The following is a 27947-nucleotide window of genomic DNA, read 5'->3' on the forward strand; positions in this document are numbered from 1 at the left end:
CAGCGCCTTGGAGCACTTACTTAAAAATAATTCTAAACAGAACTCTTATTGGAAACTGCTAAGGTGATGCAAGTTTAAATTTATAACTGGAGACACGATATGTTGGCAGATGTATTAATTAATAGTAGAAGGGAAAATGTATTGATGATGATGATGATGATGATTATTTATTATTATTATTATTATTATTAATAATACATTGGCCATTTACAGATGTAATGACACAATAATCATGCCCTATTCAGTCTTGGCCAATTGTGTGGTTTACTGGTTTACTAAAAGGGCTTCATAAAAACAGTATACAGCATACAGAAATAGTCACCATTAAAATACCCTGTGGCTCTACTTGTCTTTCATTTCTGACCATGTGAATCTGATTTATAGTTCAGAATATGTTCTCCCTCTCTTGTAAAAGTTGCGATTTTGGAAATACAAGGTTATCAAGCCACACTGATGATATTTAGATAATTGTTTTTGGTATCTGTTGCAGTTTTAGTCCTCAAAATTGACTCATTCAATTCAATATCTGTCCTTTTTTTTTTTTAAACAAACTGTATGCTTGTCTTCAGTGGAGATTCCTCACTCTGCTGTGAGAACAAGAAGCCATTTTGATTTATGCCTTGCTGACCAGAGCTTTTGACACTGAATCAAGGTGTAAAAGGTGCATGTCTCAACATGTATCTCTCTTCTTTACATGTGTGTGTGTATGTGTGTGTGTGTGTGTGTGTGTGTTCTATCAATAGGGGCAATGGCTTTTCCAGAGGTTAAATGGCCACATCAATCACGTCACACACAGCTGCACAGCAACAGACAGGAAATGAATGGCTGAGGCATAATCAAGTTTCAAACCTAATCTCTCTTTCTCCCCCTCTGCTCTCTCTCTCTCTCTCTCTCATATACACACACACACTCCCTCTCTCTCTCTTTCTCTCCCTGTTCTTTCTGTCTCTCACTCACTCTATGGCCCAAACCCCCACGTTTCCTTTTACTCACTTCTCTTCCACTCACTCTATTTCTCTGTCTGGCAGGGTCACAGTGAAGGTGAACAGAGTGAGGAGATACAGGGCTGCTGATAAACACATGCCAGCTTAACTCCTTTAAAAACAACAGCACGTTTGACTTTCCAATGCAACATTATTCCATCTGTTAAAGCTTTGCTGTCTAATTGTGGGAAGAGAAAGCTCGTCAGCCTTACTGATGCTAGTGAAGAAGCTTAGCAATCTGAAGGAGTCCAGATGACCAATAGACATACCTGCATGTAGATAATGGGGGAAATTGCACTCCTCGCTCTTTACACTCCCTCACTATCCTCTCCTTGACATTTCGGCACAGGTCCAGAACTCTGCCAAACAAGCACACACATGCAAGATAGCACAAATATTAACACTTCTCTCTCTCTCTCACACACACACACACACACACACACACACACACACACACACACACACACACACACACACACACACACACACACACACACACACACACACACAGCAAATCTACTGCACTGAAGCAGTAATCTCTCACAGTAAGAAAAGGTCAATATAGGCAGGGACAGACACTCATAATGTGCAGTGAAAAGAGAGTAAAGGGAAAGAAATGAAGGTTGACTTAATATTTGGGTGGTTATATGGTCATAAATCATTTTATATGACCACTTTCCAGCCTCTCTTTATCCCTTAGAAATACAGAACAGGCTGAAACATTCCATATAACTGAATAGCCTGAATGTATGAGGCAAGTGGATAATGTATATGTATATACAAAAACAGTACATTCAAAATTTTCATATTTCACTCCCTAGTCCATATTTTAGCAGTTAAAGAGTTTAAAAGATCTTCAAACGACCATGATATGAAACATGGGGAGAACTTTCTACATTTAGCTGTGTGCAGTACAGAACATGTAGCATGAAGTTAATAAACTTTCCATACTTTAAGTTATTAAAGTATGGAAAAGGAAACTTTACATTAACTAACAAGCTACACTAAATGGACAAAAATATTTAGACACTTGCTCTTCCATTGTTTTCTGTATTTTATGAAATTAAATTTATTAAGGTAAAGGTGCACGTTTGTTACTTTGTTAATGTATCCTCCGCATTTTACCTATCTGTGGAAGGGAACACACACACTAGTGAACTTGGGGCAGTGAGAGCACGCACACACGCACGCACCCCAGAGCAGAAGGCAGCTCTAGCTGCCCAGGGAGCACAGAGGGTGAAGGGCCTTGCTCAAGGGCCCAACAGTGGCAGCTTGCCGAGCTCGCCGAGCCAGAGTATCGAACCCACAACCCGGTCATCCATAGCCCAGAGCTCTAACCGCTGCCCCTGTAAATTAGTAGTTCATCCTGTTTTTCTACATTGTCTCAGCAATGGGATGTAGCTCATTAGAAGGGGGGCCCACATACATTTGGACATATAGTGTACATCAGCTACAAACAATACCTGTTGGAACCCAACTACAGATTCAGCACAAATTCACCTCCTGGATTAGGATTGAAGTCTGCAGGAAGGTAGATTTAGGAGCAGGGCTGGAGGCCACTGCTCAAGAGTCCACAACATCCAGTGCTCATGTAAATACTCTTTTCACAGCACACATTCATTCACCCCTTTCCCATGCAAGTTCAGTCCCACACCACAACCCCACACTCTGATTTGCTCACATAAACCTGGGCATAGTGTGAGCAGCTCTTCTAAAGCTTACAGGTAAAGTTCATATAATGGCATACAGAGGAAGTATTAGTAATATGGTTACTTCTATGAACGATATAAGCTGCTGTTACTTCTTTTCCACATTCATGGTGCAACACCATGATTCTGAAATTAAATGTAGCACTACTCTCTTAAAAATAGAGGTGCTACAAAGGTTTCTTTAAGCAATGCTCTAGTGGAACCTTTTCTGGTTCCATATAGAACCATTATTATAAAATGTGTGTGAAAAACTATTAAAGGAAGTGTATTTAAAGATTTTCTTTACCTATTTATCTTTTTTACAGATGGTTCATCAGTGATATGCCTTCAAGAGACCTTTATAGCTCATTTATTTTTAATAGTAGCACAAAAAAACATCAATTTAAAGTACTGTAAAAACTAAAATGACATTTTGGAGAAAAACACTGAAATCTTCCTTTAAACTGCTTTGGTTCTTACCTGTCCCAAGGCACTGACGTTTCAAATGACTCCCCTATCACATAGTAATCCATGCCCAAATCCTATGAAAAGACAGACATTGTTACAGAAATGCAGACCTCTGCACTGCTGATCTAGGACCAGGCAGGGACATGAGATGTTCTAAATGATACAGATAAACGTACCCGTAGGTAAGCAATGACGAAGGTGAGCATGTATCCTCTCTGCCCGTTATCCTCTCCTGCTGCCAGGCCCCTACAAAACACATACACAAATTGCCTTCATCAACAGAAGCTACAGTTAGTTTTCTTCTCTATGGCACAAATATACACACGCACACCTCTACCTGAGACAGCCCAGTCAATCAGTTTTCCGTCCAGCCCTAAATCAATCATAATCATCATCTAATCAAATATTCATTTGCTACCCAAACTAATCAACATAACCTCGTTAAAGCTGAAGTCAGGGATCGATTTCCCCATTTTTCCGCTGGGCAGCCACACACGCATTCCACTCAAATATCAATCAAATCCATCACTGGCCCAATGAAAAGACGCCATGATTAATGCGAAAAGATGAAAAGGAAACAGCTTGTGTTTGGAAGGGGAGCGATACTGTGAATTAGAATGGTCACAATTAGGGTTAAAGGTTATGACTCTGGTGACCCACAGGGATCCACACTGGTTAAATAGTAACTCTGACTCTATGGAAACAGCAGGCAATGGTGCAACACACAAGAGATTAGTGAGGGATCTCTGAGACAATATGGAACACAGTCAAGATTAAGTGGAGGGGCTAGGTGTTAGTTCTGAACGAAATTTAGGTTATCATTAATAAACTGTCCCTTTTTTGGTAAGGAAATCAAGAAATATTTGTTTCATTTTGTATGCATTGTGCTTTATGAAAAATGAATTTCTTGGTATCTTGTGTAATAATATTTACGCATCATCACTATTATTTTTTATTTGTACAACATGTGCTGCAGTAATTCAAGAAAAACAAAAAGTAAAGAATTAACAGAGAAAATTCACAACTTACTACCCTAGCAATCAAAGGTTTGTTTGTTTTTTTTAAACAAATTTGTTGATTTTCTGGATTGTGTCCTTGCATCGGGATGAATTAAGGCACGAACACAATATATATATAATTTTAGTTGAGTTTTTTTAGCATTTAAAGCATCTTACCCAAATTTAGCAGCAATGTCGTAAACCTGTTTCTCATGCTGCAAGACCTTCTCTCGATCTCCTTCAAACAGCAGAGTGGCCACACACAGGTGATGAGGGTCAAAGCCTTTAAACTGAAAGGGAATACATAAATGGGGTTCATAATCATGATTAGGAAATTACAGTACACTCTAATAAAATACAGGTGCTTCAGAGCACCTTTGTGACACCTTAAAAATGTTTAGGAGTGTATGCCATCTGTCCTATTGTTGGAGCAGTCATGCAGCAGCAGTGTGTGTCTTACTTTCGTGATGTAGAATTTTTTCAGTCCGTCCAAAAATGAGGTGAAAATGGAGGACACTTGAGGCTTAAGGGCATGACCTGGAAGAACACAAAACACATCCCCTCAAATATCAACACAATGTCAACTAAGCATTGCATTAAAACACTGCAGAAGTCCTGAACCTCACAAGTTGGCACCTGACTCTATTAAAGCGAGAGATAAATGAAGGTCATATTTCCACCACCCATTTGTGGCCTGTTTCCCCAGTTTATCCACACAGACTCAGTGTAGCAGATTGATCCGTTGGTTGAACAATAGCAGTGTAATAAATGGGGGGAGAGTATAGAAGCAGATACTCTGAGGCTGAGGGCCATAAATCAGCCTCTCACTGAGAGGAAATGCTTTCCACACTGCCGTATCCGTCTCTCAGACACACACTGTCTGATTTATCCCTGAACGGACACAAAAAGCAGTGTACACAAACGAAAGCGAGCGGCCACAGACGAGGACAAAAACGTCACTGGATAGTGCAAGAAGAGTTAACATCACTTTTATTCTGTGTATTTTACTATCCCTCTTTTTTCCTTTTATACATATGTACAAGTGGCTGACGCAGCCCACCCACCCTGTAAAGACCCGGTTTCAGAAATCCCTGTACAGATCATTTCTTTTAAAAGAGAAATATTTTAAATATGCAAATGACAAACACAGACGACCCAGAGCATTGTATTAACACAACTTCATTAAGAAACAGACAGAAGGAAAGGTGATGATTTCTGTATCTAGTTAAGAGTACATGTATGTGTGTGTTATAATAGGATATGTATATATATGTGTTGAGAGTGTAGAGGGTTAAGTATGGCAATTAAGAAGAGAGAAGCCTTTATTAATAAGAATGTGAATCTCTGGGTTAGTTGCTACAGAGAGCCACTTTCTCCTAGGCTGAGGTAGAGAAGTGCACCGTCGGTGAAAATGTGAGACTGCAAGAGAGCTAATGAGGTCTCTAGAGAGCAGGGGAACTTTCCCAATGATGTCTGGCAACCCCTCACAGATTCCTTCATATCTCCAGATATAATTTTATAAAACTTCAATATGCTGTGGGCTTAATTGTTGCCAGGGCCATTTTTCACTGTTTCTGAATCGTACGTTGGTTTGTTCTGCTGCTCAGCTGGTGAGATAATGATCAATTTAACTTTAGACCAGACAGCGAATGGAGGGGGCCTCTGTAGACGAATTATATCATACAAAATTAAACCGCTTGATGCACCAAACAGCACAGAAAGCATCAGCCACAAGCAATTAAACAATGATTCTTACACATACCAGTACCACTTTGTCTCCATAAACAGATCTGAAGGCCCTAACACAGGTCCGACAAAACCTACTGAGCCCTTGAATCATTAAAACAAACCTGTGAACAAAGACGATTCATAAAAGGCACAACAAAAGGATGGTGCAACTGTTACTCTCCGTTAACAGACATAATCCCCTTCTTAAATGATAGATCAACACTCTACAATCTCCACTTTAGGTCAGAGAACATTGCTCAGAAGCTCATACTTCACCCAACACACCTACTGGGTATACCTCAACTAGATAGTAATACAACTACTGCATGTTCATATGCGTCTGCCCACTTCCTCAACATTAATATGTCATAAGGCAGGGTTGGGGAGGCAAGGGCAGCGAGTCTAGCGCAGTTTGACGATTTCCCTGGTCTAACTATTAAAAATGAAGGTGCTTCAAATATCTCACTGAGCGATGCTATAAAAGAACCACTTTTAGTTCTATTAAAAAAGAATATCAAGTGATGGTTCTTTTAAATGGTTCTTGAGACTCTCATCTCTTTCTAACACGGTTCTTTATGGAACCACAAGTGGTTCTTCAATGTCATCGCTCATATAACCATTTGAAGAATGTACCAAACCTGGCACTTAACAAGGGAGTTGAATCAAGCCCTCTAGGACCACAGATGTTCCCCAACCCTGCTATTAGGATTGTGAATGATGACAATGGTTTACTCAAAACTGGACTCCATTTGAAGCGGTGGACTTCTAACAGACCAAGTAGTATGGTACCCATGGCAACAACCATTCACACCTACATCTGCCATCATGCTCACCTTCTCAGTTAAAATCCTCATATCTACTGACTTTCAGATCGTCCTTTTTTTTTTTTTTTTTTTTTTTTAGAATAATGAAAAACCAAACTGCAGAACGAATTGGGCTGCTTTCTTGAGTCTTACCAGTTAAAACATAAGCCTGTACGTTCAGTTCCGACGTGTGCTCTAGTTAGGTTCACTTGTTTCTGAGAGAGTGGGCAACGGACCGAAGAGATGGTAAAAGGCTAGTGTTGGATTCTAGCCTAGCTTGAATCCTTGCTTTGCGTTGTCACATGCAGGTTTTAAGCTCCTTCTTGGTGTAGGGGTGGGATAAAATAAATTAAAAAAACCTACCGAACTGAAACTGCTCGTTGTCCATCAGTCGAATTGAAGCAGGGGCACATCTCTGGGGGGAAGAAAAAGAAAGAAAGAAAGAAAAACTGATGCACATTTTTCAATAAACATCTTGAAATACAGGAATACAAAAAGATAAGATAAGCCTTTATTAGTCCCACAGTGGGGAAATTCTGAGTGTCACAATAGAAAAGGGATAGCAAAAAGCATTAAAATGCACACTAGCAAGGCTTAATCTCGGCCTTTGTTTTCAATCAAAGCTCTAGAAGTTCTTATTAACTTTATGTTTATATGTCTTAATATCCAGTAACTACAACAAAGTAATCTGTAACCATCATGCAAGAACTTAGCAAGCGAGGTAAGTAGTTGCCAGAGTGAGGAATGGATGTCTGGAACTGTTGTTAAGAAAAACACTCTGAAGGAGTTTCTGGAGGAAACAGGCTCACAATTCTTTTGCCTTTAATTTGTCCATTTAATGCCTAAATCAATACTGACAGAAAACAGGGCTATGCATTCCCCAAATGGCACAGTAAGAGTTGTCTTATTTCACTGTTGTGTTGAAAAGTAGCCTCAGGCACTGATAGTCTGGGGGAAAGTTTGGGTCTGCAACTCACAGATCCTCAACAGCATGATCGATATCTTAATCGTCTGCTGTGTTTGGAGTTAATTTATGCTCTAATAACGAGTAGAGCTCCACAGAGCTAACATGTTCACTCATCAATAACAGTGCCATCAGCACTAGTCAATGGTTAAGTAATGAGCTATGGGCTAAACAGACAGTGTCTACAGCTGTTATCTGAAGCCAGATTCCACAATTTGAGCAGGGCTTTAGTTCGGCAACTTTACAGAACTTTGTACTACAGATGAATGACAGTTAAAGTTATTTAACATGCAGCTTTCTGGGTTAATCCAATAATTACGAAATGCAGCACAGCATATTACATAAACAAAACATAAGTCACTTAAGAGGAGGTTGCTGACTTGATTTAGTAACCTTTTAATTATGAGCAGTTACTTCTACTATGTCTCCTCTCTGCTCATTTCAAGAAAAGTATATGAAAAATATACTCCACAATTCAGACACATTCTATTAATTTAATAAAATAAATCTGTAAGCTAAATAAAACTATTGCAGTGCATCAAACAATAAAAGGTACCATTGTGCATCTTTTATACTGTATTAGAAAATACAGTATCACACAAAGGGTGTAATATATATATATATATATATATATATATATATATATATATATATATATATATATATATATATATATATATATATATATATATATATTACACATATACACACACACAAAAAAAAAAAAAAAAAAAAAAAAAAAAACTCCACAGGGACATCTAATTATTACTCACTTGTTTGGCCACCTCTCGCAGGCATGCAACGCCTTGCTGAAAGTTTGGGAAGACAATAGAGCCATACTTCTGATATTCAGGCACTGGACGGATCTTCATTGTAACTTCAGTCACTACACCCAGAGTGCCTGCGAGACGGCATAACACACACACACACACACACACACACACACACACACACACACACACACACACACACACACACACAAAAGGACTAGTTAAAAAAAATAGCACAAACAAACAGCAACAACACTAATTTGAGGTTTCATTCAGAAAAAAAAAAATTGGGCACACCTGGACAAATAAATGACATGTTTTGTGGATGTGGATTTATTGATGAATACAATTTCTCTACAAAGAACACACTTAATACTTAATTACTGTTTACTGGCTGAATTTAACACACTGCACACTCTGACACGTTATACTTTATTTTTGCTCCAGTACGTTTAAATTCAGGAGCTTTTAGAAAATGTGCCCCAACATAGTTGGGTCCAAAAATGGTTTCTTTTTTTCTTTTTTTTTTACTGTTTTCTTTGTAGCATTTCTGAACAGATTTTTACTTCGCAAATCAACAAAACATCATTTGACCAGTCCATGAAAACTTTTGCATAGAAATAGCTGTAATAAGAATGTACTGAAACCATCAAGACTGCTAGACTGCCAATTTTCCCGACTTTTTTGTGGGGAAACCACTGTGGGAACATTTGCAATAAAGAATCCCTGCTGCAGTTTGTTAGAGGTACACACACACACACACACACACACACACACACACACACAGATCCGTCTGTCCAGCGGGGGTCTGCGTGCTCATTTTCACTTTGCTGATCTGGTTTCATCCAGCACAGGGGGAGCTGTGTGAGATTTACCGGCACTGGCTTAGCTGAAATAAAACAGGTCCGTATCAAAGGACATGTCAGGCCAACACCAGAGCCACAGAGGGTTTTAAACCATGAATCCCAGCATGCTCCACGACCCCTGAGAGCACAACTGCGTCTGTTGCTTTGAGTCTTATGTTCCCAATTCATTTAGCCAGGGAAGACCAGCTTTGCCCTTGGGAGGCATGTCTACAGAGTCCACCGGTGATAAATACCTACACAAACTACAGCTGAACCTCTGGATCAAAGACCAGTGCATAGGCAGGCATTGCAGAGTGTACAAAAGTGGAAATCGTGAACAGGGGATAGAAAATAAGCACAAATATTCATTAGCTTATTTAGAATGATAATTTGATTCAACATTAATAAAAAAGCAGTGGTGCAGAAGCTACTACAGAGGTTCTAATGTCTTGTACAAAATGTACCTACATTATATGTACTGGGACTCCTGCTTTATATAACTCTAGCCCACGCCTGGCATCTGTCAGCAATGGGTGCAACTCAAAGTAGCTGAATGCATTGATTAGAAGGTGAGTCCACAAACATTTGGACATACAGTGTATACATGTACAGAAATTATTCACATTAAAAACAAACACTATATTCCTCTTACTGCAAACATGGCACTGAAACTATGAGTCTGGAGCAATATATTTTAGAGTGACAGTTTAGCAATAATAACGTGTGCTTAAAGGTATATCACAGTTACTATTAGTAACCATAGATTTTGACTGTTCCGCCCACCCCTATATAGAACCTCATCTGTCCTGGCTGGCACCACTGCTGTCCAATGTACTGCTTGAAAATGAAATGAAAAGAGTTGTGAAAATACAGCATCTGTGCAGAACAGGGTGAAAAAAAAGATGACAGATCTCATAGCCAACTTTTCTCTGGCCCACACTCAAACAGAGCAATCTACCACCAACAATGCAGTAAACATGCCAATAAGGCTGTTTACAGCCACAAAGTACACACACACACACCCTAACAGCCTCCTCTACAAACCCTCAGTCACAGAAGTGACGTTTATAACACTTTCATCTTAACCAGATGACAGTAAATACTCATAAGCTCCATCATAAAACCACAACATAATTCTGTCTTCACTGCACTGTTCCAGTGAAAAGGAACTCAAATGGACCCTCTCTTTAGCATGTGAACGCTCCCACAATTACTAAACACATTTCAAAAACCCAGATGTCTTCTTTATGGGATTATAAATGTTTATGAAAGACAATTAATTTGGGAAAATTAACCACTATAAAAATTCACCCCACACACTAGCACTGGTACCAAATTTATGTTTAGCCTTCCTTCTGTACCAGTTCGTCCTAAACAGAAATCAGCAGATAAACAAAGAGACATGAGATCAAAAACTAAAATTGAGTATGATTGTAAACAAATTCAATATACACAGCAAATGCTTACATTTCCAAACTGGTACCTTTACAGGAGAAGGGAAAAGTTAATGTGACTAATTCTTTACTTCATCATTAATTTAACTATATTATATATTTTAATCACAGTACTAATGTATATACTGTGTTGTATAGGTATTGGTTATATAAAGTTCTGTTTGACTTTTTGCTACTCAGCAATTCTTCTGTGTAGCAGTGGATCATGTATGTTGCTCTCTAGTGGTTCAACAAGGAACTTGCACTGCTAGTAGTTTTCTCAGTCCATGAGGAATTGTGACATTTGGTGGGTAGAACAAAAAACTTTAAGGGGAAAGTCTTGTAGGCAGAAGAACAGGAACAGCACTCATACAAATATTTCTGAGATTTAAATCTCAGACTTTTACTCTTAATTACATTAAAGCTACATTGCAAGTTAATCTTACTATATTTTATCTGCCAATGTTGCACTGCCTTTAATAACAAAGACCATCATTAACCAACTAATAAGAACAACAATAACAATAATAATACGCTGAATAAGCCTAGCAGTTGCTAGGCTGTTGCTATGGTATTCTAGGTGGTTTCTGTGGTGTTGCTAACTGGTTAAACATACTGTTGCTATGTGGTTGCAATCGTATCCAGAGTGGTTTTATTGTTGCCAAGTGGTTTCTATGGTCTCCCAAGAGCTTGCTATGCACGGTTGTAAAACGTTATTTCACGCAACTTTTATTATGCATTGACATGAAAAATGACATGTTTTCTATTACAGGGGAGGAATTCAATTTCAACAAGAAACATGTGCCTTTGAACCACTTCCTCCAAAGAAACCTGGGGTTTATGTTTACTCATTTGCTCGGAAGACAGATATTTTGGCTATTAGATCGCTGATTAAATGTCACACATAGAGAATTCCTGTTCTAGCCTGAAGCAAAACCGACCCTGCACCAGCAAAGACTAAGTATGCTTAATTGGCTGAAGTTAATGCACTTCAGTAAAAAGCTCTGATTCACAGATGTACAGCAGTCATTTATAGTCCCACAGCCGGTATAATGGGTACAAATGCACACTCCAATACCAATCGCTCCATCTCCAGGCAGACTGCTGTGTGCCTGTGTCTGTGTGTGCGCGCGCGCGTGTGTGTGTGTGTGGTTGTACACACCAGCAGATGTTGAAGGCTGTAATGCCAACACTCGCTGTATTTGTTAATAAGGGCTGGCATATGGTTGTGGTATTCTCAGTGGGCATTTACAAGGACGGGACACAGAAAAGAGGGATTGTGGGGATTTTTCTGTGTGCATATGTGCTTGAGTCCATTTCTCTCTTTCGCTCTCTCTCACAGATACACACACACTGAATGTCCATACCTTCTGAGCCCATTATGAAGTGGTGAATGTCAGGTCCAGTGGACATTCGTGGGCCCTGACAGCTCTTTTCGATCACTCCTCTGGGGGTCACCATCTTTATATGCACCACCTAGAGGCAATGCAAAACAAGCAGGTAAGAGCAGTTAGCAGTTAATTTCAGCTAAACTTTAGAGATTACTAAAGAACCAAACCAGTGAAATGAAGGATGGATGGGCTGTTTCATACTATACTACCTGTATTTGTATATGTAATACCATGAGTGGTGAAAGAAATTGTGATGCATGATTAGAATGATTAATATTCAATGAAGCATAAATCTCAAGCTCTTTTTGGTGAAATCCCTGATACACCGATGTATCAAACTAAAAATATATATGCAAAAATACAGATATTCAAACCTAAAACGTGAAGGTCACTCTTAAACTGAATGCAAAAAGGGGAGGTGTTAAATTATGAAATATGTGTACCAGATCTTCAATGTTGCCATAGATGTTTTTCTTCATTCCTGAGGCGCGTGTGGCCACCCAGCCTCCAAGTGAACTGAACTCCATAGAGTCAGGCTCATGGCCAGTGCAGTACCCACTTTCATTCAGCTGGGGAAAACACACACACACACACACACACACACATAGGTGACTTGGATACACATAAACCTAGTTTTATTCCCAAATCCCCCAGAAGCATACTCTTTAATGGCATGCCATCTGTGCACCCTCAATCTCCCACACACACACACACACACACACACACACACACACACACACACACACACACACACACACACACACACACACACACGAGTGTGTCTAGAATGTGACTGGCTTGTTAACATGCTCCACACGCCCACACCCCTACACACCCCCCCACACACAGATAGACACATCTAAATTATTCCAGAGACTACACCGCCATTTTTCTGTATTAGTGTGATGGTGCCATCTGCTCTGTGTGTGTGGTGTTAATAGTACAAGCACACCCACAACCCTTAACAATCTCTGAGCTTAAATCCACATGTTGAAGCAAAGCCTCCTCACACTATCAGTATGAGCAGGGACAAGTCATTCTAACCTGTCTTTCAAGATCTTGGCCAATGATGCCAGCTTCTACATGGGCTGTCAGGTTCTTCTCGTCGATCCACAATATTCGATTCTGCAACATAAAAGGCCAGACTTAAATAACGGTCAAGAAATGATCAACCTTCTTCTTTCCCCCTCCTTTAGAATTGAAAAACAGACATATTTGCTATTTGGTTAAAAGGAGAAGGAGGGTCCAAGAGATATAGACTAAAAGGCCGTTTTCGTCGTTGTTTAACGCCTTGTCAGCAGCCGAGGCCGTATTCATGGCTAAACCCAGATAATTAGCACAGATATTTATAAAAACACATGTATGGTCAGGATCGCATAATTCTAGTTTGGTGTGAGTGTCTCAATTCAGGTGTCTAATTGGCACGAGGCAAGAATTCCAAAGACAGGATAGCATGTTAAATCGCTGAGCAGTATGGCCTGGGGGTGGAGCCATGCTGCTTTGCCCTCAGCAACCGAAGTCTGAGTGAGCAAATTTGGCCGTGCTCTCTCCCCTCATCACTGTTAAGCGTTGCTGGTAGGCACAGCTGTCTGATAGCTGGTATGGTTGAGCTGGGGATCAGACACTTTCCTCAGAGTCAGTTGCCTGGCGATGCTGCATCTGCAGCAAATTGAAAAAAGTCGCTGGCTGGCTTTGCATTTATTGGATTAGACATGTAAAGGTTTTTCCCTTCTGGTGTTGTTGGTAGTACTAGAGGGAAGAGTTACGAACCAGGGGTCAGGGATAATTGGCAGTACCAAATTGGGAGAAACAGAGAAGTAATATCCCTTAAGAAGAAATGCATGTGTCGTGCCTCGAGTGGGCTATATGGCAAATGTAATTGCTAATAGTTCTCTCTAATTCATAGTCAGAGTCTGCCTTGCGTGAACGAATAAATTCATTTTGCGTAATTGGTTACCATCCTGCTCATTCCATACTTCCTGCTGCTTGTTTCATACATAGAGAATAGGTCACATATCTGATGATGAAATAAATGTCTTACTAATCTTTGCATCTAGAGATTTGGAAGAGAGAGACCATAGGAGAGAGAAAGACAGAAAGAAATTGACAGCGATGTGACGTGCACTAGAGATCAAATTTGGGCCGTCATTAAAACATAGATAGTGACAACTTTAAAGCCTAACTGGCTGAGCTACTACCTCAATTCATGACCTGCACTTTATTTAAATTCTGTATTACTGTGTCCAGTTATTAAAGCTGTTGTGCAGTTCATGGGATAACATTTGACCATTATGTAATCCTGCAACGATGGCCTACTGTTAACTATTTTGCTCAGCAGTAAAATGGTTTGTTGTATTTGTTATTTGTTGTGTAACTAGGTATTAAAACATTAACATTGGTCTATTTGAACATTGTTTTCCTACTGCATTATGTAATTAGTTATATAACTCTCTGCAATACAGTTCTGCTCTGAACTCTTAATAGAATCCTTTGATTTCAAGCTTGAAGTTCAAATACAGCAAATGGTTTTGTTGCATGTGCTTGGATCCAATTTTTAGCAACTCAAAACTTGGGTCACAGAGTCAAAACGTGGCTCTTTTACCACTTAATGTCATAATTCCCAGTCTGAGTTAGTTTTTTTGTCATGATATGGAATACTCGCAGCATGGAATCCACTTTTCAGCAATCAGTCTTCCAGCTAAGCTCATAAACCAGCCATTCCCAGCATCCGCCACCTTTTATGTCCCACCTTCCTGACCTTATGACCCCCAACAGAGGATAGTAAGTAGAGGTAGTAGCAGCTCAGAGACAGACCAAGAGAAAGAGGCAGAGAGAGTGCCTCAAAAGAGAATGAGAGATCATGAGAGTGAGTGAGAGAGAGAGAGAACTTATAGGACCTGCAACTCTATCTGCAGTCTTTACTGACGCTGTACAAGTTATAAATCAGGCTACGTAATTAAAACCATTTGGCTTTTAGTCTGCATGTAAAGAGTGTGTTTGTGAATGTGTGCCCACCATCTGAGAGGTGTCCAGAGAAACAACGGATCGCGTCTCCTCCGGAGGGCACTCTAGAGCACTCGACACACTTGTCCCACCTGAGAGACGACAGACAGAAACACTGTAATCCTGTTTTAATGTGTATGGCAGTGTTTAAATGGAAAGGTTGCAGAAAGTGAGAGGTTTGGAACTATTTTGCCATCACCTCCATATGGTATCAAACAGACATTATGCTGGCAGGCCAGTTCCACGATCTTCACCACATCGTTGTGACAACCTATAGAGAAGACAAACATGCTTTAAAACAATGCAGAGAAGTTCACACTTTGCTGCTCTAAGTCTAATTTCTTATGACTGTGTGAGAGTATAGGACACAACATGAGGAGAAAGAGGGAGGACAAAGAAAAAGGAGAAGCTCTATCCCTCCTCCTACTCTGTGGGTGGAGTCAATATGCCATATCTGCAGCCAATAGGAATGTCTTTCTCCGCCCACACAGAGTGTATATGTGAAGGAGGGGGAACATCCTACCCAGCTCCAACAGCATGAACACAGCTCCCCCTTCATTAGTGCTGATCATCCAACAGACTGGAATGGAAAATCCTTTTTAGGCACAACTACAGCCTTTTCTGATCTAGCCCATCCATCTAAAAGGGGCAGGGCTGATCTTTAGGAGTGCTGGAGCTCCAGAGCTCTAAAAGCTACAGCCAATTATCGAACATATGTTCTGAGCAGCAGACACAGAACAGCCAACTCTGCTTTTCCATTAGACAGCTGGCTTTTTCCTGCAGACTTATGGCTCATGTAACCCTGCCTAATGAAGGACTTGCTCTTTAACTCTAATGGGACAGAGGTACACCTCAAGTGAACCCAACTTCTGCTAGAGCACAAGTTTACTGTGTGCTTTCGTACAACTTTCTAAAAATACTCAACTTTCTCCATTCAGAGGGAAAGAAAGAAAGTGAAAAAGAGAAGAAAAAAAAGAAAGACAAAAGGAAAGAAACCAAATACAGCAATAAAAGAAAAACACAAAAAGAAAAAGAAAAAAGGAAACAAAGATTAAATAATAAAAGACTAAAGAAAGCTAAAGAGAGACGGCAGAAAGATCAAAGAAAAAAAAAAGACTGCTGGACAAGAAAAGAAGTCAGATAGAAATGAGAAACGAACAAACAAAAGAATGTCAGACAGAATGTCAAAAATGAGAAAAGAAGAGCGGGGGAAAAAACAGCAAGATAGAAAAAATGACAGAGGAAAAAAAGCAAGCAAAAGGAAAGGGAAGAGAAAAATCTAGATGTAAAGAAAATAGTATAAAAAAAATAGCTGAAAAAGAAAGAAAGAAAGAAAGACAGAAAGAGGAAAGTGAGATATGTCTGCAGAGTTGAAAGACACTGTATCTGAAACCGTGTCCTATTCACAATATAGTGCACTACTTTGGTGTTCTGCCCTTTTTGTCATAGTAATATAGTGTACAAACAATGCACACTAAATACCCATAATCTGTTGCATTGTTTGGTTTAAAGATTCATGCATAGCTTCCCTGAGGAAAACTGATGCTCAGACTTAAGTGATGTTGTTGCACAGCAGTGAGGTCAAACACACAGCGTGTCAGAAATAGTTTACTACCATGTTGAATTCTGTTCCCTATAACAGAGCTCTATACAATGATCTGGAGTTTCACATGTAGGGGAAAGTGAATAGAAGATTAGTAAAGTTCAGAAAGCAGACCTGAAGAGTGTCTTCCTGAAAGAGTTCAAAGTGAAAGGTGTGTGTGTGGGGGGTGGGGGGTGGGGTGCTTTCCTGGCCAGTCGGGACTAATCAAGTGCGAGTCGACAGCAGAGCTAATTTACATGCTGAAACAGATCCAGTGGTGGCTGCTCCAGTCTGACAGCACTAACTCAAGTGACACCAGACTTCCCCTGACACACCTCAATAAAGCAGAAGCTCATGTATATTAATGAACAGCACACCTGCTGATGCAGCTAGCTGGAAATTAACCCTTAAAAGTCATTCCTGCACTGTGTTCCTGCCACAAAGACACAAAGACACACACACAATGTGTATTTGCACATTTGGTGCTGCTTTTTGCACAACCTAAAAGGTAAATAATACTAGAATACTGCAGTTTATTTAACATCTTATGGCCAGTAAACCTGAACAGAGCACCCTCTGGCCAATGGTTAGTAAGGGGAAGGAAGACTTTGACGACAGTGGGAGTTTAACAAGCTGGAGGGAGGTTGTGTTCACACTGCTGGAGTTGAACTGCGTAGGTGGGGGCAGCACAGGAGTGCAGAGGAGGGTCTGGTTGATTGGCTTGCCAGAGGTAAAGTGGTAAAATAGAAGCTTTTCTGGTCCTCTATTGATTCTAGTTTTCACTCTTTTACTAGCACTATTACATCTGTTGCCAGTCAGTTTTAGACAGGACTTTAATTTTTAATTCTTTACCTAGAAAAAGGAAAAAGGTAGGTCAGAACACACAGACTGCACCACTAAGGTCAGGTTAAAACCAAAAGGCAATACTTTTATAAAACTGCTATGAAAAATAGTAGAAGACAAGATTTCCATTTGTCGCTATATGTGATTAGATATTTGGCCTGATCATGCACTGAGAGTTACTGAAAGAAGCTTTTGCTTGACCGTGTCGGTATCAGCGCACTCAGTACAAACACTATGCAGTCTGACAGCAATTTTAGAGGCACTTCTGCCCCGCACTGAAACATTCTCCAGATGAGTGCCTTTGTTTACAGCATTATAAAAGAGTGTACACACAGTCCACATAAACCACTTGGTGTAAATGGAATTAATAAGCTTAAGATAGGAGAGGATTGGGTATTTAAATGTCTTCATTAACAAAGATATGACTGCCATAAAGATGTTGTTTGCTCTTTGGAATTAGAGCAAGGGTTTAGCATTGATTGAAAATGTATGTGAACTCTGCAGGTGACTGTTTTAATGAGACAGGAAAGGCAGTCAGATCCTCCTAGATACTAATTTCCCCAGAGCTAGTGAAGGCTTACAAAGTTTTTCCTAGCCAAGGTTCCTAGAAAAGCATGCTTGGTCAGCAAACAGTCAGTCCAGTTTATTCTTACCTTTTCACAGGTCCATTATATTGTCTATCGAAAGCTTGTTAGACATTTGTGTTCTTTACTATTTTCATGGGCTTTCTTTTTCAGCCACATGGAATTCTCAGAGCTAGCATATTGCATGTCCAGACCTATACTGCTCTACTTATGTAAAAGCAAGGACAATAGAATGGGAGCATTACGGCACCAAAGGGAGATAAATTCCCTAGTTAACACCCACAGACTTTAAAAGAAACAACACTGCGTGGTTAGTGGTTCCTACACTCTTCAAAAGGTTTTAAGGGTTCTTTAGAAAAGGCAAGGCAATTTTAATATAGAATCATAGAAACTCAAAGAACCATTTTAATGTATACATTTTTTTTGCCCGGTAAAATGGTTCTTCAAATGTAAGGAAAACCTATTGCAAGTAGTTTTTAATGGTACCTTAAAAAAGGGTTCTATACACTGATCAGCCATAACATTAAAAACTACTGACGAGTGAAGTAAATAAAATTGATTATGTGGTTCCAATGGCACACATTAAGGGTTGAGATATACATATTAGGCAGCTAGGGATAGCTCGAGTCAGTACCTACCAAAAGTGGTTCAAGAAATAACAGCCTGTGAACTGGCGACAGGGTCATGGGTGCCTAAGGCTCATTGATACTTCTAACATCTTGGTGCCAGATACCACAGGACACCTTCAGATGTCTTGTGGAACCCATGCCCTGAAGGATCAAAACTGTTTTGGTTCCTAGCACTTCAGTAGTACTACTAGGGTTCAGTACTATATGAAACTCTTGCTTAGGGAGTAGTGACAGCATTAACGTGTGCAGGTAACTACACTCGAAACACAGCAAATTCATGAAGAACTTACTTGGCCAAACCACCAGGTCTGGTACTCTTCCGACTCTCCCCTCTCTTAGAGCAAAGATTTCATGCAGACAGTGGCCTGTACAGAGAGGAAAACACCATTATTCTTTTCCTGCTGCATTACTGAAGACAAGAAGGGACAATTCCCTTTAATACCCCCCCTTCCTCCCACTGCAGTAGTGACCCAATTGATACATTGCACATTTAAACATTACCATGAGAGCGGAACACTCGGTCCTCTGGGTCATGCGACAGGGCCACACCCGCTGCCTTCAGGTCCTCCACAAACGACTCGTTTAGGTTAGGGGGTGGGATTGCACTCACATTGAGAGTGGGCTAAAAGAGAAGACGGAAAGATTCACATAAGGTAAGATATGGCAAATCTCCAAACAGTGTTCTACTGGATTATTAATTTAGTTACTAATAGTAATTTTACATCCTTACCATGTTTATTTATTTATTTAATGAATTTATTGCTAACACACATACATGCGCACACAGAAAAAAATCAATGAGACTTACTGTAGCTGGAGTTTTGTGCTGTAGGCTGGCCCCAAACGTACCCTCAAACCAGTCCTTCAGGCTGGGCAGAATAAGCCCACTTAACCGATATCTGCAGTAAACACCAGTGTAAATCAGTGAAAATACATACTAATTTCTGTATGGAATAAGGGTGTAAAAAAATCCATACTTCATTTTAAAACACATTCAAAGGGAAATATTACTGAACAAAATCAATGAAAGCTAAATAATCCCCTTAATACTGCTTATTGCAATAGCTCCCCCTAACATATTTAACCACTCTGGTTAACAATTACCTCAGTGTTAAGATTTAGTGTTAACTGAAACGGTTTGCTTTAAAAGTAAAGTTGCACAAGTGATTCCTCACACCAAAAGGCCTGTGTACAGAGCTTTTGCCCAGCAGAGCATAAACTCACAGAAAGCCTAATGAGAAGGCTGTTGTGCGAGAGAGAGAGGAGACAGAGAGAAACATAAATCAGCATAATCTCCATTTCCCATTTGTCAGTATTAAGAGAAACAAGGTGAGTAACAGTCTCTGTGGGGAAATTAAGCACATTGAACAAGGAAGTATATGCTTGTATAATTGTCTTTGTGAATATTTAAACATGGTGACCTCACATAGAGAATACCTAAAGCCTCACTACTTACTTCAGCTAAACTAAGGCTGTAGGGTCTTCAGGTACGTAAACCAACCTTTATAAAGCTTAGTAGTACTAACAACATTAGCAAAGAAAGCAGTCTGGTTAGCCTGAGGAGCTGCTGCACTCCATGAACTGGATTAAATATTTGATACACAACCTAAAAACCTACTCAAAACACCCTCTCACCTCACCTTCATCTTTCTGATGCACCTTTTTAAAAACACTGGGTGCAGTACATACACCAGCCATTAGATGGCATCAGCACACCACTGTGCACTGAAGACAAAAGCCAAATGCTAGTCCCTGGCAATACTGAGAGGATACACTATATTGACAAAAGCACTGAAACAACTGCTCATTCATTATTTCTTCTGAAATCAAGGATATTTTAATCCAATAAAAAATGGGGTTATCCTGCTTTTGTTGGACTGTCTACTGTCCAAGCTTTCTACCAGATTTTGGATCACGGCTGTGCGGATTTGACTGCATTCAGCGACAAGAGCATTAGTGAGGTCAGGGTGTTGGATGATCAGGAGTACATGCAACTTAAAGTAGATAACTGCATTCATTAGAAGGGGTGTCTACAAACATTTGGACATGTAGTGTATGAATAGGAGTATGTTCTTGGTATGTTGCATGAAAACCTTTTTAAGAGTGGCCAACTGAATCTATATATACACACTTGCACACAAATGATAAAGGAATAATTCACAGCCAACTGCATATGTGGTATGTGGATTAATAATAATAATAATAATAATAATAATAATAATAATAATAATAATATCCATTTTCTTATGTGGAGAACAGAACAGAAAAAAACACTGCTGGCTCCGAAAAAAATATATAGACCTACTTACAATGCAAGTCAAAGTTCAGGTGTTGAATAAGCTCTTCTGCTTCTACAATAAGCACCAATGCATTTTGGTTTTCCTTTAGTTCTCTTAAAACTATTGCCCATGGTTCTTGTACACGGACATAAGGGAGATCTTTATTCACTTGTCAGTGTGCTTACCTTTTGCCTGTGAACTCAGCCTGGCCTTTCTTGTTGAAGAGGAACCGGGAATCACCATAACCCCAACCATTCCATTTCATTATTTCTTGCCTGCAAGACAGACATTAAGAAAGACAGTTAGGAAAACAGACAGTAAGAAAGAAAGACAGAGCCAGACAGAAACTGATAATTAAACTGATGCTTATTTCTGCTCCCCATCTAGGCACCTCCGCCGATCACTGAGCTGTACTATTTCTCATCCTGCATGCTTAGACCAAGTCTAAACTTGCCTAATAGGCTTAAATAGGATATAACCAATGTTGAGCAAGTGTGCAGTAATGTACACAGAGCCCTTCTGGCAACAGCATTAGTTTGATTATCATTCCATTATGTCCTGCAAACCAAGAAGAACAAGCTAAACATTCAGAACATTTGACTCCCCTATATCAAGTGGACCAATCTACAGAAATGATGAACATTTGTAGGGTGGGGGGTCTGAAAAAGCCCATATTATCCCTAAAAGATTGCTGTAAGAGCACCACCGACTTGTTTACAGACAAAACACTCAACTAAACTCGCACCTGGATTAGTGGTGGTTATCAGGAGCATGGTCTTCTTCCTAAATTCATTCATGACCTAGCTTCCTGGATTGTAAAGTCTATGTTGTTGGAAGTCTATGCTAATGTAAAAAAATATATATATTTCATACTTACAAACAAAGTTTAAGTTTATTAAAATGAAACATTTTAATTAAAATGAAAAATATTAATTTTAGATCCTAAAATTAGGTCATACAAAGTGTATTTTAAGCTTAATATATCAGCACTCATCAGCCAGAACATTAACATTGTTGTGTCGCCTCAACAGATCTGAGCACTGAAGGCATGGACCTCAGAGGGCGTTCTATGGTATCGGTCACCAAGACGTTGTGAGGTGGGACCTCGGATCAACTGAAAAAAGGTTTGTCACCTAATCTGTTAATCTGTGTTAATATTATTGCTGATCAGTGTACGTATCCAATTAATGGTGAACTGGCTTATTAACCATACCTTCAGTATTAATCAGCAGTTCATCTTATCTAAACTGTGCGGCTGTATTACTTGTATTAACACAAAGATCAGATTGGTACGACTGATACTCAGCATTGAGAGACTGATTTGATCGGGGGCAAAATAAAGTTCACAGTGTATTTCCCTACTTCTTGCTATCAAGTATGACATGCTTGACCATGACAAAGCCATTGGTTCTCTGAGGGATACTGCTTAAAAAAGTTCTCCAACTGCTTGCACACAGATCGACTGATGTCCTTGCACAGGCTGACATGCCATGAGCATGTTAAAAAAACGACTAGAAAAAGTTAATAAAACATTAAATTACATTTCCATCTGCCTGAAAAGACTTTGGATGTGTGTTAATATGCTAAGAGAGGAAGCGGGAGAGGGGGAGGGTAGGGGTGCGCTAAATCACAGTGTTCAATCTGTATGGACACGAATCAGAGAGCAGAATAAATAACCTACATAACTCATGATTTTATCTGAGCTCCTGTGCTATAACTCATATGCAGCAGGTGAGGCGACAGGCATATGAATCAGTGATGAATGCGGGCCATCCTGGATCAGGGTAAATAACACGAGAGGTGACAGGAGACGGAGGACTACTTTCCTCTGCCCGTTTGTAGTCAAACCTCACCTGCTTACAGAAAATACTATGGAAGAGCATGCAATCACCAGTGTACTGATGAGACAAATATCAGAACTACTGGGACCCCCCTTAAGAAGCATGGGCATCTTAGTTGTGGAACTTGAGTTTGGCTCACAGGAGATACACGGCCATCTGAGACAGAGATCCAGAGGCTCTCACTCCCTTCCAAAACAAAGCTGTCCTTCAAACGTGGTAGCAGGAAAATATAATGTAACTTAATTTTCCTGCTCTCATCTGGTGTATAAGCTGTACAGGGACATTATTATTCAAACATGGCGTCCAGGATGTACGCTGGCAGTCAAACAGGAATTGTGCTGATGGATACAGAAGTGTTTTAAATGTGTTTTAAGAAATCCATCTCCTTCTTTTGGTTCAAAACTTGATACACCAACCAGACAATGCTAGACACAAGACTCATCAAGTGATGGAGTGGGTGGAGGAGTGAGGACGTTCAGGTGATGTGCTGGGAAACGAAAAAACTACAGCAGTGAAGAATGTGTGGGAAGCAGCTCATTTAGATAATTAAAAAAAGGTTAAGAAAATATGACAAACTGGTGCCTAAAACCTTTTGTGGGGTTATTTCACTCGAGACAAGCTGTAGCAAAGATGATCTAAAGGCGGTCGTTAAATAACTGCAACAGGAACATAAAAATAAAAAACAATTTAGGCTGTAAGCTAGTAATGTTAACATTGTGCCTTTGGGCTAAAATAAGTTGCTACGTGCTATAACATGCTACTTCATTGGGGTTACATTTTTTAGAAGGGAGGGGCAATGACACATATGCAATTCTACTTGTTCTTCCAAAAGCAACAAACAAGTGTTGTATTGCATGTTCATTCAAGACGCAAATATGGTGTGGCAAAATACATATTGCAAAACATGGTGTTTGCTGCTGTAGTTTTTAAAACTACACCAAAAGATGTATTTTAGAAAATGTGTAGTTTCAAAACCTGATGTCCATTTGAGGTCACATTCTCAACATCCTGCGCAGTTGAACTGCTGTGTATTTAGTATTTCAATGAATATCTGTGTTTTGAAGATTTTTTTCTACATTATTCTCAATAGGTCACATGATAAGATATGCAAATTTCCTCACTCGTGCCAAGCTTGTACATGCAACACTGTGTCAGTCAATGGATCTAAACCTCATCCATAACACAAAATCTAGTCCGTTATCAAAAACTGTCAAAACTGTTATAACCCCTTTTTTCATTTAGAAAATCTTGTTATTTCAGACCAATTCTCCCAATTAATTAAGTACAATCTCTGTATGGATGTATGTATGAAGTTTGTATGGTGAAAATGACAAGACAGCTCAATATTCAATAATAACAACAACAACAACCCAATAACGTACTGATCTTTTCACGTACATTTTAACGTACTAATCTGTTACACTCCTATACTGGTAAATATCTATGGAGAGTCCTGAACATGCAAACTTACATAGAACATTTTATCAACCTAATCCTAATAAATCAAATAGCCTCTAAAGAGCAAAATTCAGAACGTGAGCACATCCCAAAACACAAAGTAGAGTTAATCCAGTATTGTGTATTAATGTGCAATACAGGTTAACTTAAAACATATTTTAGGTTACTTATATTCATCTGAAAATAAAGAAGAACAGGCCTTTCTTATCAAGTTACTGCCAGAGTCAAACGTCAAGATAACTAAGACAGGCTTGTATATAAAATGAAAAGAACATTATGTCCAGTTAACACTACTGAACCCTTTTATTCAAGGCCACGTGCCTTTCACCTTTACTCTGGTAAACAAGCCACAGTAAATACAGCTGCATATTGGCCCTCCTGAAGTCTATAACATTTATAAAATTTCAGATGTTTACCGTCCTACTATAATAGTATAAAACTGGATTCCTGAAGCTCGCCTCCAAATACGCCCTCTATTTAGCTCAGAAGATGAGAAAATGATGACCTAGATGTCCCTCAGTGTCTTTTACAGAGGACAAAGACATGTTTTTCCTCAAACACTTGGAAGGACTAGCAGGATAACAGCAGCTTATGTCAGGTTTCTCCCTGAAGAGAAGCTCTTCAGTACTCATGTTCTAACATTCAAACGTGTCCTGAAGGGCATCTGTAAGGTCTCACCCCTCACAAACCACTGACCGCAACCTGACCTCATTACCCCCCAAGCAATGCGTGCAGTGGTTGCACTATCAACAGAAACCTTCACCACACAAAAACCATGACATTAAACCATAAAAATCATAAAACGTGGGTGATATTTATTGCAGAATCTAATTTCTCTACAATGAGATTGTCCAATGGCTTGATTTTATTAGCCTTTTGTAATCCTGAAGTCCACACTGTGTGGGCTAAACGAACACACAGAACACACTAGCACATTTCCAGTACTTTCTATTGGCTGGTGTAGTAATAAAACACAGTTGTTTGCTCTTTAATGGGCCAAACTGGCATTTTAAAAGTCCTGCATGAAAGTTGCATATTTATGCAATATATAATCAAACAAAGAGCTACACTGAAAATCAGAGGCATCTACAACACAGATCTACCACAGACCCTTTGCTAACGGCTCATTCTGAGTCAGTACTGGTCCATTCTGATTGTGCAACCCTAGTTATATCTGAATAGTGAACTGTTGGACATTTCTTTGGACGTTTTCACTGGGTTTCACAACAGCAGGCGACAGAGCCACCCACTAAACACACACAGGAAACTCTCCAGTGTGTTATCGATGACCTGCACCAGGAAGGCTATGCTCTATTCAGAATTTGGAAACAGAGTAAACATGAATATCTTACTGAACTTTCCACAGCTCCCAATAATACTACAACAACCGTATAACTGAGATATGAGCGTACAGACGCGTTAACACACATCCCAGAGAGCTCTGTGATCAGAGCTTTTCTTCACCACTGCTGAAAGACACACACTGTCACAGTTTGAATGTTGGCACAGTGGCCTAAATTCTGCTGTTTCTCCCCTGGGTTTTCCTCAAGGGTGTATAGGAAAAATGATTTGATAAGAATGAGGACTGCTGTAATAGTGTCTGACACTAGATGTCACTACACAATGATCCCGCCAGCGGAAAAGCTGCCTTTCCTGTTAGGGAATCTGAAGTCAGGCCACCAGAGCTCTCATCCAATCAGAGTAAAGGATGTCTGTGTACAAAATTAAAGTTACACTTTGCTGTTCCAGTATTTGACATGCGCAGAAATGGGCTTTATGACCTGTCTACTGTGGAGGGGTCACATTCTTAGCCACATTTGAGTAGTTCTCAGTTATGCAGAACATTTTTTTTTTCATTAATTAAACATTTACAGGGCTTCTTTATTTGGAGCAACTCTTCATAAACTTCAGAAAACATATTACACAAGTCAGTATAGAGGAAAATATAACTGAGTAGAAATGTCATGGTTTTGTAACTGCCTGAGACCTGCTCTGCAGAGCTGTTAATCGAGGTAGCGCTCTGCTTTTAATGAATGGGCTTGACTTGACACGACACAGCCCGGCTTTACGCATTGTACCTCACTACCACTGCACGTCATGTCACTGATCCTAATTGCCTAACCACGTTTAATCCGTAGCTCTCTGACTCTTAACAGCCAAGTTAATTTCTGCGCCACATGTTTGTACACGGTCCCTCACCGCGCCCAGTTCGCAGGGATGAAGGGAGACTTTGTTTATCTGAAAAGAAGAGCCCCATTCTGAAGCCAGCTACTGCCTACCACTGCCTGCTACTGCTACCAGCAGAGCTATCGATACACTCCTACACGGCCTGGCCTTTTACAATTACACACTCCATTCATTAACGGGAGTTTTCTGAAATCCAGAGTGCTGGTAAAGTGTGCTTAAAAAGCCTCGGGCAGCTTCTTAGCTCATGCTAAGGGAGCTAACAGACGAGCATGGAGCTGAAGTTGGCTTCTTCTTGGAATTTTCCGTTCCACCTTAACTGGCGCAGCACCTACATACGGGCACGTACCGGGGCGAGAACGGAACTGCCCACTATTTAAGGTGGAACGGAAAATTCGAATCAGAAGCCAACTTCAGCCTCGTCTGAGAGCCAGAGTATGAAAGCTACTACCCACCCATTAGCATGCTGTCACAGTCCACATGCTAACTGTCAGCTGTGCGCCTCGTTTCGCTTGCCCTCATGGCTACAGCTAAAGATCGTATCAGTGTTTTTGTGGCTGCTCTGCTCCTTAAACTAAGGGTAGCTACTGTTAGCTGCTGTAGCCGTTGTGCTAATCTAGATGGCTCGTTCGGTTCATCCCCATAGATCCCCCTCCTCACTACCACCAGCTCAGCTCAGCCTACCTTCTTTTCGGCACCGGGGTGGCTTTAGCGGGGCTGTCTCCGGGCGCCTCGGCTTTACACTCCTGCGCGGACACGGTCGTGTGCACATCCTGGTCTCGTTTGTGCAGGTGTCCGCTTATAACTCTCAGTCTTCTCTCTGCAGCTCTCCTGCGCTCACAGATGTGACCGTCTGACGCCATGCCGCTTCCGCGTTTGAGGGCCGGGGGTCAGCGGCGCGCGCCAACGCGAGGGAGGATGTGAGGTAGTGAGGGCGCGCGCCGTCACACACACACACACACACACTCACTCACTCACAAGGATGACGCGCGTGTGTGAACACAGTGCATCACAGCTTGCATTATCTCCATATGAATGCATTGCCCCTACATTGGGAGCATTGAATGGGACGAGCAGCCCATGAGCCTACGTACATGATCCTAAGGTCGTCACACCCTAGGCCAAGCGTCGGCAGGGGGGGTATAAAGCCCCCAGTATCGTGAAGCAGTGCAGTGTCTTAACACTACCACAAGTACTTGGCACAAAGTTCAGTATTACAATTTTGAACACTGCTTAAATACGCTGCCAGTCGACAGAATTTTAACTATTTTGTAGAAAGGCTGCTGTTTATATAAGCTTAAAAAGTTCAAGCAATTCTTATAATATTATGATATTGATATAATATTTGGTTTATAGTATTGTGAAATACCACACTTCAAGCCTGAAATCATTACCAAGCCTAAGCATCAGCTATAGGGGTCTCTAACCCCCAGCACTGAGCTGTGGAGCAGTGAAGCAGTGTTCTCTGGAGTG

General features: G+C 40.3%; 1 protein-coding gene across 1 annotated transcript in view; it reads right to left on the reverse strand.

Annotated features, from left to right (window-relative positions):
• agps (alkylglycerone phosphate synthase) overlaps positions 1–27435 on the reverse strand; it is a 35435-nt gene extending 8000 nt beyond the window's left edge. The window contains exons 1-17 of the mRNA XM_072685808.1: positions 27159–27435; positions 21177–21266; positions 19521–19611; positions 19214–19334; positions 19003–19077; positions 15274–15345; positions 15087–15166; positions 13116–13196; positions 12515–12640; positions 12048–12156; positions 8406–8533; positions 7032–7083; positions 4598–4674; positions 4315–4427; positions 3316–3385; positions 3152–3213; positions 1253–1342 (exon numbers count right to left, since the gene is read on the reverse strand). Coding sequence (XP_072541909.1) covers positions 1253–1342; positions 3152–3213; positions 3316–3385; positions 4315–4427; positions 4598–4674; positions 7032–7083; positions 8406–8533; positions 12048–12156; positions 12515–12640; positions 13116–13196; positions 15087–15166; positions 15274–15345; positions 19003–19077; positions 19214–19334; positions 19521–19611; positions 21177–21266; positions 27159–27337 — 1616 coding nt within the window. The 5' untranslated portion in view covers positions 27338–27435. The remainder of the gene's footprint in view (positions 1–1252; positions 1343–3151; positions 3214–3315; positions 3386–4314; positions 4428–4597; positions 4675–7031; positions 7084–8405; positions 8534–12047; positions 12157–12514; positions 12641–13115; positions 13197–15086; positions 15167–15273; positions 15346–19002; positions 19078–19213; positions 19335–19520; positions 19612–21176; positions 21267–27158) is intronic.
• Positions 27436–27947: the final 512 nt, after the last annotated feature.

The sequence above is a fragment of the Salminus brasiliensis genome, chromosome 8 (assembly GCF_030463535.1).
Source record: "Salminus brasiliensis chromosome 8, fSalBra1.hap2, whole genome shotgun sequence".
Lineage (NCBI taxonomy): Eukaryota > Metazoa > Chordata > Actinopteri > Characiformes > Bryconidae > Salminus > Salminus brasiliensis.